The following is a 14310-nucleotide window of genomic DNA, read 5'->3' as shown; positions in this document are numbered from 1 at the left end:
TAGTTGTGGCATGCAGGCTCAGTAGTTGTGGCTCACAGGCTCTAGAGCACAGGCTCAGTAGTTGTGGCGCACTGGCTTAGTTGCTCCATGGCATGTGGGATCTTCCTGGACCAGGGCTTGAACCCATGTCCCCTGCATTGGCAGGCGGATTCTTAACCACTGTGCCACCAGGGAAGCCCTCTTTTGTCTTTTTGACGTAGCCACTCTAACGGATCTGAGGTGTGGTTTTACTGTTTTCATTGTGGTTTTAATTTGCATCTCCCTAATGACTGGTAATGCTGAGCATTTTTTCATGTACCTGTTGGCCTGTAAATCTTCTTTGGAAAAATGTCTATTCAGGTCCTTTGCCCATTTTTAAATTGGATTATTTGGTTTTTTTGCTATTGAGTTATGTGAGTCCTTTATATGCTTTGGATATTAACCCCATATCAGACACATGGTTTGCAAATGTTTTTTCCCATTCCAAAGGTTGCCTTTTCACCTTGTTGATGGTTCCTTTTGCTGTGCAGAAGCTTTTTAGTTATATATAGTCCCATCTGTTTGTTTTTGATGTTGTTTGTGCTTTATGTGTGATTTCCAAAAAAATCGTTACCAAGACCCATGTCAAGGAGTTTTTTTACTATATTTTCTTCTAGGAGTTCCATGGTTTCAGGTCTCACATTTAAGTCTTTAATCCATTTCGAGTTAATTTTTGTGAGTAATGTAAGATAGGGGTCAAGTTTCATTCTATTACATGTGAATATCCAATTCTCCCACCATCATTTATTGAAGAGACTATCTTTTCTCCATTGAGTATTCTTGCCTCCCTTGTCAAATAGTTGACTGTATATGCTTTGGTTTATTTCTGGGCTCTTAAATAAAATTTAATAACTAGCATGTCTTGATGGTCATAGGATCTGTATCTAGCTCATCCAAGAAAGGTTTGGATTATTAAAGAACAAGTTTAAAAGCAGCTGAGTCAGAACATATTCCTGTTTTCTCATACTACAAGTTCTTAATTTATCTATCAAGAGACCATAATTATCAACTCTGATTCTCAAAAAAGGAATTTGAGAATATAATCTCTCTGTAAGTCTCAAGTATCAGAGGTCTATAATGAGTTATACAGCTTAGCTCAGCATTGATTCCTGACTACAGAGACAATGCCACTTTATTCTTAAAAGACTTTTCCATGTAGTGATAAAAAAGTACAAGATTCTATATAGAATAGCTGATGTTCTCTACACACAAACATGGGCCCCCAAAAAACTCAAGCTTGCAGTTTAACAAGCAAGAACTATTTTGGATAGACTGTTCAATAAACTAAACAGGCCTGTTATTTGGAGGAGGACAGGAGTTGCTTTTAAAAAATGCTTTAAAGAACACTCTAAGTTCAATCAGACTTGAACATGCCTATGAAATCAACAAAATTAACTCGATTAGTAAGAACTGGAGTTCAGTCTTCATAGAAGCCCTTAACTAGCTCTGAGAAATTCCAATCTTTTCAGGTAGAGATTTTTCAATCAGCAGGACAACGTGAAGGGCTCTTACTGGGATTCAGTCAGAGAGCAGCCTGAGAAAAATAAAACTTCTCAGAGTGAAGCCTGGGACCTAGGGTCTCACAGCCTCAGTCTCAATTAGTACTTCAGAACTAATGCTCAGACTTGTTTTCCTGCTATTTCATAATCTTTGTCAAGCCAGTTACTAGGTGCCAGGGACCTGTATTTGCTATGATTATTACAGTTACTGAGACTAAACTAACCACGTGGTGGATTTTTTTCAGATATGGGATCCCAGTAAATCTTCCACCATAAAGAAAGTAACATAGGTCTCTTTAAGAGGAGAGCTAATTAGTACTCTTACTCACCTGCTATTCAATACTCCTAAGATTTCAAAGATGATGAGCTCAAACATGGTGCAAGAAAATGCAAAAGTCACAGAGAAGATCACCTGTACCACATACTGACGCACCTGTTAAAAGTCAAATAGAGACTAAAAGTCATTTCTTTGTGTGAAATATTGAGTTGATAACCTTCTGGTTACAAGTCAGAAAACTTATATTAAGGAAATTCTCAAGTTATTAGAAACAGGGCCATGACAGTAACTTGTCTGGAGCTAAAGAAATAGATGAAAGTAGGTAGTACTTCTAATTCATGGGTCACTATTATCATCCTCCTCCTGTGGATGAAAAATTTAAAGCACAAGAAGATGAAGTGACAGGGTCAGAAGTAGCATTTAGAATTCCTGATGCACACTGACAAAAAAAAATTACAGATTTATATATACAGGTTAGTGCTAAAAGGCTTTCTTCAACATTCTGCAGACCTTGGTCCAGTTTTAGAACCTCCCCAAGGAGGCCTTAAAGTATTGAGCAGAACAGAATCTCTGGAATTCTGGGCTCTTTCAGACAACAACTCAAACTCCCTGGGGAAGTTTAATGGAGAACATACTAGAAATGACCCCAGATTGTCCATAACCATTGAGCTTATTACTAAATGAGAAAGATTAATTAGGAAATGTCCCGTGTAGGCTGTTGTCTTTCTGAATTCAAGGCTTAAGATACGAATCGAACCAGCCTTAGAATTTGGTATTAACTTAGGATGTAGGATTGGTAATTAACACTGAAGGCCAGATACCAAATGAATGAGCACATTTATGAGACATTATAAGTTAAATTCTCTCCCAAGGAATAACTATCTGCTATTGGTATATATACTGATATGACTAAGGCATGATATTTCTTGATCCTGGCTTCTGGGCTATACACGACTTGCCTAAAAAAAAAAAAAAAATCAACTAAGCTTAATTATATTCTCCAATTTAAGAATTATATAGTGGCAAAAACTTCCCATCTTGGGAGTGAATATGATTTTTCTTTTTTTTTTTTTGACCATCACAGGTCATGGAAGTTCAAGCATAACTCATTTTGTTTTTAATTGAAGTATAGCTGATTTACAATGTTTCAGGTGTACAGCTGATTCAGATATATATATATATTTATTTATTTATATATATATATATATATACGTTTTCAGATTCCTTTCCATTATAGGTTATTACAAGATACTGACTATAGTTCCCTGTGCTCTACAGTAGGTCTTTGTTGTTTATCTACTTTATATATAGTAGTGTGTATATCTGTTAAAACCAAACTCCCAGTTTACCCCCCCAACCCCCCACTTTCCCCTTTGGTAACCGTGAGTTTGTTTTCTACGTCTGTGAGTCTACTTCTGTTTTGTAAATAAGTTCACTTGTGTCATTTTCTTTAGATTTCACATATAAGTGATATCATATGATATTTGTCTTTCTCGAACATGATTTTTCTTTAATGGAGGTATTTTTCTTGTCTCATTTAAAACAATCTAAATTCATATAATACTAGCATAATCAAAATGATCTCTTCTCACCTCGTAGTCCTTAAACAGTTGTCGCATGAAAAAAAGCCACCCAAATCCAAAGAAAAGTATCTGGAGGAGAAAGAAGATAGAAGGTCAATATACATAATCTTTTGAGAAATGCCTTCTACAGACTATTTTACGATAAAAGGTCGCCTAACTAAATAGCTTATTTCAGAGATTAAAGACGACATCCACCCATATAAGATCTACTTATTAAAGTCCTCAACACTGGGACTAGATGTTGAAATGCTCTTCAATTTTTGAAATTATCCTTGTTTAAGTTAGACAAAAAATTAAAGTATATATTTTTCCTGTAATCTTATGATAATCATTTTATGAGCCAGAGAAATTAGCAAATAAAAAAGGAGTCACTGAAACTTGCTTCTTACAGATGATTCCTGCTTGCAAGTATTTAGAAAAACAAAACAAAACAACTTCAAGGAAAAGGAGTTTTTTTAAGATTTTTTTTAAAAAGGAAAGTAGTAGAAAGAGTGATATTTTCTATATGTTTTCCTTCATGGACCTTTCTCAGATTCTCCACCATCTTGCCTAATCCACTAAAGTGGTTTCCATCTCAGTATAAAGCCAAAAGATTGCAGGATCTCACTCTGTCAGTTTTAGTTCAAGCTGGCATCAGAGACAGTAGCCACATGACAGCTCTGTTCAGCGTTCTAAAGCTCATTTGTTTTCCACTGGCAAATAGAACTTTCTCTACATACACACACTCTGACACAACTCCTCTTTTCTTCTTATATTGGCTAGGAACTTTATCGAAGAATAACATTCTTTTTTTTTTTTTAAATTATAGTTGCTTTACAATGGTGTGTTAGTTTCTGGTGTACAGCAAAATGGTTCAGTTATACATATATATACATATTCTTTTTCATATTCTTTTCCATTATGGCTTATTACAGAATATTGAATATGGTTCCCTGTGCTATCCAGTAGGACCCTGTTTACTTTATATACATATAATAGTTTGTATCTGTTAATCCCAAACTCCTAATTTATCCCTCCCCCACCCCTTTTCCCCTTTGGTCACCATAATTTTGTTTTCTATGTCTGTGAGTCTGTTTCTGTTTCATAAAAAAGTTCATTTGTGTCATGTTTTAGATTCCACATATAAGTGATATCATATGGTATTTGTCTTTCTCTTTCTGACTTACTTCACTTAGTATGATAATCTCTAGGCCCATCCACTTTGCTGCAAATGGCATTATTTCAGAAAACAAATTCTTGTATGCCTTCCCACTGACTTTAGGAGCAAGTGTGAACTTCTGAGCATGGTTTAGCAGACTCCCCCTCCTCTTGTTGTGTCCCTCCTACCCACCAAATTCATATTTTCAGCCACATGGAACTGCTTTTGCTTTTTTAGATACAACATTCTTTCATACCAAGACCTTGGCAGATGTTATCCTTTGATGGGAACTTCTCTCCAGTCCCCTCCCTACTTATCCTACAGATCATAACTTAATTATTACTACCTCTTGAAGGCCTTCTCTGGCCTCCCAAATACAGGTAACTTGCTCTTTTTATATAATCCTATTCTACCCTGTATTTCCCTTACCAAAGCTCTCACCACACAGTTTTTTAATGTCTAATTTCAATACACGCTTTTTAAAAAGGCATTAGACTGTAAGTTCTGTGAGGATAAGGATCCCGTTTGTCTTGTTAATCTTTGTATCTTCAGCACCCAGCACAACACCTGGCACACAGCAGGCTCTCCATAAATGTTTGCTGAGTGGATAAATGGTCCACAGTGAAAGATGTTTTGTTCTTCAGGAACATTCAACCTCAATTTTTTGATAATAACTTCTATGTGCTGTGCTAGGTGCTGGGGACAAAAAGATGAGTAAGATAGTTACTACCCTCAAGGAGGTAGAGTATAGTGGCGAAGACACTAAATAATTATAATGTGAGACATGCACATGATATTGTAAAAGAATATGAAAGAGGGAGACTAAACCAATCTGGCAGGGGGTTAGGACAGATTTTTCTGGGGACGATAATACCTTAGATGAAGGAGGTTTTAATTTAGGGTTAAAACCTGATATCATGTGCAAATTTGGGAGCTGTATGCGTTTCTCTAGAGAGAGGTTCCAAGGTATTCACCACACACTCAAAGGTTTCCACCATCCCTAAAATATTAAACAAACAAACACTCTTAAAAGATGAAAAAGAATTAGGCAGGTAAAAGACAGGTAGTGGGGGTAGAAGGACAGGGCTTTCTTTTCAGACAGCAAAGGGCATGAGTAAAGGCACAAAGGTAAGAAATATCGGGTTGGCCCAAAAGTTCCTTCGAGTTTTTCCATAAGATGTTATAAGATGTTACGGAAAGACCCGAACGAACTTTTGGGCCAACCCGATAGTATGGTATATATTGGTAACTACACACGGTTTGGTGCTGCTGGAAGATAAAATTCAAAGAAAGAAGTGGTTAAAAATAAGGCTAAGAGAGGAGGAACAGAGGACTAATGACTGAAAGCCCTGGGGGCCACTGTAAAGAGCTTGGATCATAGTCTGTAGGTGATGAGGAGTTATTTAAGTACAGAAAAGACATGGCTGGGTTTATTTTGTATAGAGCACTATGGTAGCTATTTGAGGGAAACAACACTGTAGAGAAAGAAATATGATAGGAGGTTGTTGCAGCAGTCCCGATGAGAGACGATAAAGGCCTGAATTAAGACATCAGTGGTCAGAGAGGAGGCAACAGGTCTGAGTACTTAGAAGGTAAAATCAGCAGGGAGGAATCAAGGATGACTAGTTTGGGATACAGGATGAAGAGTGACGCCACCCACTTTACATAAAGACTACTGCAAGAAAACAAAGGTTTGGGAATGGGGGTGGGAGATAGAACGATGATGGATTCACTTTTAGATGTGCTAAGTGCTTGAGGGCAATCCAAATTGACATAAAAGACAGATTAGGAAGGTAGGGCTGAGATGCACCTAAGAGCTGAAACCACCAAAGAATATGAGATCATCCAGGAATAGTACATAGAGTGAAGAAGGCAATATGCCAAGAAGAAAACAGTAGAGGGAAGGAATGGGAAGAAGAGACCAGGAAGGAGACAGAGAAGGAATGGTCAGAGAAATAATAGGCACCAGGACACTGTGGTATCCTGAAACCAAGGGAATAGAGTTTAATGGAGTGTTAAATGAAGCAGAAATGGGCAATAGTACCAGGACTGAAAAATGCTCAAAGGATTTGGTAACTTGGAGGTCAACGCTGACCTTCGGGAAAACAGTTTGAGTGGAGGCAGCAACCAGACTCTAGTGGGCTAGGGATGCCCGGGGTCGGGGGGGCGGCGGCGGGTAAGGCAGTAGAGACAATAAGCACAAATCACCCAAGGGACAGTCAAGAATGAGACAGAGAGAAGACATTAGAGAGTAGCCTAAAGAAGAATGTGGGGTAAAGAGAAAAATTTACAGGCCAGGGGGAAGAAAGCAGTAAAGAGATAAACAAATATGAGAAGGAACTGACAGAACACTGGAGGTGAGTTGATGATGCTATTAATTTATTATTATTAGCAACAGCTACCTTTTACTGACTATGTGGTATATTCCAGGAACTCTAAGTGCTTAGCCTTGCAATCTCATTAATCATGAAAACCAGATAAGGTAGGTTTGATTGTCTTCATTACAGAGAAGGCTGAGGCTTAACAGAAGTTAACCCATTTATAGTAAGTTTCAGAATCAAGATTCAAGCTGAAGTCTGGGTGGCTGACTCCAAAGCTTGTGCTTTTAACCACTTCCCAATAAGCTGCTCCATGATCAAAGGCACGGGTGGAAAACATCGCCTTAAACAGGAGTAAGGGGCACCTTATTTTCTCACATGGGAGGAAAGGAATTGGGAATGGTTGTGGATATAAATAACTGCTTAGATTAAGATGTAGGAAATAGAAGAAGCTCATACCTCTTGGCCTCAGTTTTGTTGATAAAGTAGGAGGCAAGGTGATCTGCTAAGAGTAGGAGAGGCGAAAATGGAAAAGAGAGCTTTGAAAAGAGGGATAAAGACTCAGAGAAATTGTGAGGGGAAGGGAACAAGCAGCTGATTAAAGTCAAGAAAAAAAACGATTCAGTGAGCTAAGGGTGTCCATAAACTTACGGCATTGGCAATCTGCACAGTTGTATGATTTTCTACAGTAGCCTTTAGGCCCCTGAGTTAGTAGTAGACAAACTATAGCAGTGATCTGAGTGTGGACTTTTATATGTAGGTAAAGAAACAAGAGGGTATGAGAAAGTAGCTTGGATTCATGAATCCAGACCGAGTAGAAAAGGAAGAGGGTGAATAGATTAGGAGAAAATACCCCTAGACTACCTGAGAGATCCTTTGGCTATTATAAATCATTACCAGTGGAGACATTTAAATTTATAGTCTAGAGGCCATATTTAAATGACTTCTGAAGTCATGACTGCAGGTGGAGAAGTTAGAAATTTAGGGAGTAGTGTATATGGTGGAGATGGATGAAAAAAGAATAAAATATTTCACTAAGAGCACTCTGAAATGGGATTTAGACAAGGAAAAGAAAACAAGTGAAATTGATAAGTCTATATGAGGGGGTGGGAAACGGAAGAAAAAGAGAAAAAGATACATACCTTTATATTTCATGGTGGGCTCCTTTCACATTGAAGAAAAGTTTAGGAAGAGTTTTACACAACTAATATGAAAAAAAATACCAGGAGAATTCAAGGAGTCCAAGATTAATATGAATTCTGGCAAGATTACAGAGGATCTAAAAAGCATGCAAAAGGGAAAAGCGATTTCAAACATTTTTGCAAATAAAATAGAAAGTGCACAGCTCTTATTCAAAAAGAATATTTCTGAAATTGTGCAGAGTCTTGACCTTGGGACTTAAGAGTGTACTTTGGAACTGATAAGTCTTATGACTGTAGAGAAGGCTGAAAACAGAGGTTAGATAACAGTTGCTTTTACAAAAAATAACTCCTACATTGAAAATTAGCTACAGATTTGAAAAAAATAGATGGCCATTGGCAGGACAGTTATTAAAGAACTGACAAGAAAAGATCCCTTTCTTGGATCATTTATTTACACTTTTATTTATTTAACAAATATTTATTAGTGTCTAATATGTGCCAGGTCCTAGGGGTAGAATGGCAAACCAGAGAGCATGGACACTGCCTTAAGGAGTTTATAATCTATGGAGGAGATAGACAAGTAATTACGAAACAATGTGATAGTGCTGTTATAAGTGAAGTGGGCAAAGGGTACTAGGAAAACATGTAAAGGGACGTCTAGTCCAGTCTGGAAGAGGTTTTTTGGATATCCATGTTGAGATCTGAAGGCTGAATAGGAGTTAGCCAGGAGAAAGAAGTGGAGGGATATGGGGAAAAGGTCCAGAAAGAGAACAGACTGGTGGAAACCCGGAGGCATGGTAGTAGCATGGCCAGGTTAAGGAACGAAAAGAAGTTTAGTAAGGCTAGTGTGTTATAAATTGAAGTGAGAAATGGTGAGGGCCAAGGCTGACGTGAAGAGGTAAGAGCTGGGTCTCATCATAAGAGACCCCATAAGCCACATTAAGGATGTGAACTTTATCCTGTGACAATCTCTACACCAGGATGTTGCCTGAGGCAGACCAGCTTCAATATGTGACCTCTGATTTCAGATTTCGTTTCAAATAAATCTTTCAGTTCATAGAAAACAGGAAAAATGAGGGGAAGGTGCTTCTAAGGTAATCACACCTCTCCAGAAAGGTGCTTTTTATTAAATATTTACTAGGACTACTATGTGCCAGAAACTGATCTAGATGCTGGGGAATACAGCAGAAACAAGACGGAGAGTATCCTGGACCTCATGGAGTTTACATCTAACAAACACAAACAAACAAGTGATAGATATGAAGAAGGAACTAAAACTGGGACATGAGACAGAAGGTGGCTGGAATGGAGGCTACCTTGACTGGGGGTAGGGCATCAGGTAAAGCCTCCCCAAAGTGACATTTTTACTGATACCTAAATGATGATGAAGTAGCCACATAAATATATGGACAGAGAACAATTCCACGCAAAGGATTCTTCGGGTCTTAGTTCCTCACTTGTAAAGAGCAGGTTTGAGAATTAAATTTAATATTGCATGTGAATGCGTGTGTGAAAGTTAAAGTATTATATGGCATACGAGACCAGAAAGCCACTTTCTTGGTTCAACTTGTCAATCAATTATATCCACGTTAAAAATGGTTATAACCATCTTAGTGGTTATAATGTAACGCCAATTTCCTCATGACATTCTTATTTTTATTCTGAGTGAAAAAAATGCTACTTAAATATTGTCATTTTTCTTGAGTTGGTACTAAGGCTAAAAATAACCCGGAGTTGTCATAAAGGGCAACAGGAAGCCTTGGAAAAGTTAGAAAAGCAAGAGAATTACATGTCCAGATTTTTGTACATTGATGCATTTGAATATTATGCAGCCAATAAAAACTATAGTTATGAAAACTTATAAAGAATGGTAATTTTAAAAACAAAGAATTTATCATATCAGGATGTTCCTTGTTTCATGCTCTCTAAAATGTTTTAATAAAAGGTTTTCAAGAAACAAGGACAATGCTCCACTCCGAAGACAGAAGCATTAGGATAAAGCAATACAAAAACAGAAACCCCCCCCCTAAGATTTAGTTTACTTTACACCCCCAGAAGGAACTGTTTCTGTCATGTGCCACTTGAAAAAAAAGAACAATTAAGAAAGAATACTTTAAATTACTGGAAAAATGGGGGGGGGGGAGGTGGTAGAGGCAAGATCAGTAATTAGGTAGGTCTGAGCTTCTACAAATTTTAACAGTTGGCCAACAAATATTTATTGAGTGCTCGCACTTGGAGGGAGGATAGGGCTATGAAGAATTTATCTCAAAAAATAAATTCATAAACAAATACATAAATGATATCAGTGCTATGATAAATGCTGTGAAGAAAATAAAACAGAGTAACTCAACGAACTGACATGGTAAAAGCAAAAGGCTCACTAGACGAAGTTTCTATAGAGCAGGGACAAGTCAGTGTCTTATTTTAGGTTTGTATCCTCAGAACTTTATATAATGCTTGATAAAAGTTTGCTGACTGTACGAATGAATGAAGGTGGCCAATCGGGAAGGAAAGAGGGTTAGAAAAAGATCCGAAAGCGTGGGCAGCAAATAGAGGATGAAGGATGGAGGTGCTACTGTACAAACGAAACCTGATACTTATTAGATCTCTGAAGTGACGGCGGCAAATTTCTCCGCATCCTGATTCAGGATTTGACAGCTAAACCAGCAAAGCCCTCACGTGTCCCCAGGAGCCAGCAGGGATTGGCGAGTCGAGCCCTCCGCGCCCGGAACCACACTCTTCCCTAATCCATGAATCAGCGGCGCAGTCCAGAGCTTCGGGGCACTTTGGGGTCAGCTCCCTTCTCATGGCACCCGCTCTGAGCGCTAAGGCCACCTGACCTCTCTCAAAAGTGGACGGAAAACCTGGGGGTGGGGTGGGGTGAGGAGGAATGGAAGCTGGGCGGGGGGCGCGGACCGCCGCAGGACGCCTCCTGACAGCTAGGCGGCAGGGAACCGGACGCAGCAAATCCCACACCCTCCCCGAGCTCTGGGCACTGGTGAGGCGGGTACTGGCCGCGGGCGAGAAGACCGAGACCCCGGGCCAGCCCGCATCGCTGAGGCCCGGAGCAGACGACTCGGGAAAGGGAGGCTGAGGGGTCCTGGGGCGGAACGCCGTGGCTCACCTGGGAGGTAATCATGATGCTGGAGTCGATCAGGAAACTCATAGCGAAGTATAAGGAGGGCTCGTGCCTCCACTTCCCACTCCCCGAGGCCACAGCACGCTCTGACCACGGGGCCCCTCACACCGGCAGCCGTCGCCAGCGGGCCACTGCCAGGACCTCTGCTCGCCAGCCCGACGCCATCAAGCTGCGCCCCAACCAGCCAATCAGCAGCTACGTCCAGCGTTTCCCGCCTCGGGCTAGGAGTGGGCGGGTGCTGAGGAGCTGAGGGCTAGGGGCGGGGCCAGGGAGGGGCCGCTCTGGGGGCGGGGCTTAATTAGAGGTGGCCTGGCTAAAAGGGGCGGGATACAACAATGTGGTCTGAAAATTCAAAAGCACATGTATTGGGCTTCCCTGATGGCACAGTGGTTAAGAATCCACCTGCCAATGCAGGGGACACGGGTTTGAGCCCTAGTCTCTAGTCCAGGAAGATCCCACATGCTGCGAAGCAGCTAAGCCCGTGCACCACAACTACTAAGGCTGTGCTCTGAAGCCCGTGGTCCGTAACAAGAAAAGCCACCGCAATGAGAAGCCCGCGCACCGCAGCGAAGAGTAGCCCGCCCCCACTCACTGCAACGAGAGAGAAAGCCCGCGCACAGCAACAAAGACCCAACGCAGCCAAAAATAAATAAATATTAAAAAAAAAAAAAAAGCACATGTATTGCAAGGTAGCATTTCTATTTCTGAGGCTAAAGGAGGTGGGGCCTGAGCCAACATTTTAAGTGGTAATTTTATTTTATAATGGTCATAGCTAATAAGATGAAGTTAATAATAATGATTATTATTATATTGAGTTAGACCATTAAAAAAAATGAGTTAGACCGTAAATCAGGCATTGTGTTCTAGATGTTACAACTTATTCTTGGCTCCACAAACAACTGCATAAAGAGGGAAGAGTGGAAAGGCAGGTTTTAGCAAATATAGCTAACCCAGTAAATTTCTGATGTGATAACAACAATAAAAGCACACCATCTTTAACAAGGGAGTGATCCATCTCATTGTACTTGATGCCCATCAGACCACACCTGGAGTATTGCATTCTTTTACCACGCTTTTAAGAGGCAAGTAGATGTATTGGAGAATGCTCAGAGGTGAGTCACCAGGTGAGGACTGATGAAAGGAATCGAAGAAAGAAGACTCAGGAACATTGACAGCTGTCTTCATTTGAAAGAATGGATAGACTTGTTATGGCCCCAAGAGATATTTGTAGGACAAAGGACTGGAAGTTAAATGAAGATAGATTTAATTCAAAACAAGGAATAATTCTTTAAGAGTCTGAAGATGAGTTATTTTAGGAAATAATCTCCCCCCACCCACTCAACCCATGTTGGAATTGCTCACATGTAGACTGAATCACTACTTCATCCATTCAATACTCATTGCATGAAGGCTTAATGCACTGCTGTAGGGCTTATCCTTTCCCACCAGGACTCTACCTATTCCTTGTAGTCCCTGTAGTCTTGTCCGGAAGCCAGCTCCAGCTGAGGGCAATCACCCAGTGTGGGATTCAAGGCTGCAGTCAATACTGGAAGCACAGCCTTGAGTGGAACTGCATCTTCAACCAGAGTGCTTAGATTACTACAATCTGAGTAACTGAGACTCAGATTTATTACACACAAGGGAATGTGTCTTTCTTTCCTAGACTTGAACTCTACTCATACTAAACAGCACAAACTACCGATCAGATGTCCAATCCCCAATCCCGAAGGCCAGGGAGCAGTGGAGGCAGCCCTACTAAGGGAGAGTCTTAAACCAGAGAACTTTGTGTCCCTGGCTACATGTATCAGGGAACCAGTAGCATCTGTGTAGGCATATGATGAGTTAGACTGTCATCTATCAAGAGTGTGTGATAGTGCAGAATGCTGGGTTAGCCTATCAAGGCAAACAGTTTACCTTGGTGGCTTACTGGAGTGCATGGTGGGGATCAGGGTCTCAATGAATCTGGCAGCAGAAAAAGGTATGCAATCTCATTGGCCCCAGGGCTGCGTAAAACTTTGAAAGACACCATTCAGGATTCTCCCTATTGTTAACAACTGTGTCCAGGTCAAGGACAGGCATGGGTGACCCAAAGAACCACTGCCCCCTGCTTTTGATGGAATGTCTCCAGAAAACCTTCACACTAGATTAACGTCCAATTGACCGTCCTTTCAAAGCAGGTCTCTTTCCTGGTGGTGGTGGATTCCGTCACCAAGATGGCTTGTCCTCTTTCCCTTACCTCAGTACTGTTCTCCCAATTCACTCTAGCTGCTGCAGTCCTGTTCAACAGTGAGATCTGCTTCTTCCTCCATGGACTGTCAAGCCACCTGGGCTCTAACTGAGCCCCCTGTTTGTATCCATTTTCCAAACATGGTTTCCAAAATAGTTCATGTTCATAGTTGCTGGCCATTGTTTACCATTCATCTGGAGATTGACAGCCAGACAGCCACATAAATCTACTCTTAAATAGTCTGCTGACAACATGACCAATCTGTGTCCCTTGGACCAGTGTTTGTTCACATCATTTTTTTGCACTCTTTTTCATAGCAGCTACAGCACCTATCTTCTCACACCGTCCAGCACCATCCACATCCTGACAGCTAACTATATTCCCCTCTTCGTCCAAATTAATACAAAAGACTGAGCTCAGGAGCTGACACGAACACTAGATCCTTGGGAAACATCCTAGCACCTCTTCTGCTGCCCATGCCAGTGGCTGGACGACTTCTGTTAGGAATTTTCTTTTTAAACTTTTTCTTGTGATATAGTAGTAGATTCACATGCAGTTGTACGTTTAGGATCTTTTGAGATATATGACATCACCAATTCCATGGCCTCCTACTCCAGTTGTCTCACTCCATGTATTGCCATCCTACCATGTAGCTTTCCTTGCTATGTCAGGTTCACTGAGACCTTGAACCCCACTCTATACCCCAGTAATCCACCAAGGTAGGCTGGCCAGGAAACCCCAAATATTCAGAGAAGGGGCACTTCCTTCCCAGTGGTCCCATGGACAGCATCTATACTTGGTACCTAAAAAGTGTATAGGTGCAGTTTTCTCAAAGCGTGGTGCTGTAACTGCTTGGGAAGCTTGTTTAAAATGTAGATTCATACGCCCTAAGGTAGACCTATGGACTCAGGATTTCTGAGGGTGGCTCCCAGGAATCTGCATTTTTAACAGCTTCCATACACACTGACA

General features: G+C 40.6%; 1 protein-coding gene across 1 annotated transcript in view; it reads right to left on the bottom strand.

The window, feature by feature from the left end:
* The window catches only part of GPR89A (G protein-coupled receptor 89A), a 44606-nt gene extending 33289 nt beyond the window's left edge, over window positions 1-11317 (bottom strand). Inside the window, exons 1-3 of the mRNA XM_059929339.1 lie at window positions 11100-11317; window positions 3387-3446; window positions 1847-1950 (exon numbers count right to left, since the gene is read on the bottom strand). Coding sequence (XP_059785322.1) covers window positions 1847-1950; window positions 3387-3446; window positions 11100-11141 — 206 coding nt within the window. The 5' untranslated portion in view covers window positions 11142-11317. The remainder of the gene's footprint in view (window positions 1-1846; window positions 1951-3386; window positions 3447-11099) is intronic.
* Window positions 11318-14310: the final 2993 nt, after the last annotated feature.

Source organism: Balaenoptera ricei, chromosome 1 (genome assembly GCF_028023285.1).
Source record: "Balaenoptera ricei isolate mBalRic1 chromosome 1, mBalRic1.hap2, whole genome shotgun sequence".
Classification (NCBI taxonomy): domain Eukaryota; kingdom Metazoa; phylum Chordata; class Mammalia; order Artiodactyla; family Balaenopteridae; genus Balaenoptera; species Balaenoptera ricei.
This window is presented reverse-complemented; position numbering and strand designations above follow the sequence as displayed.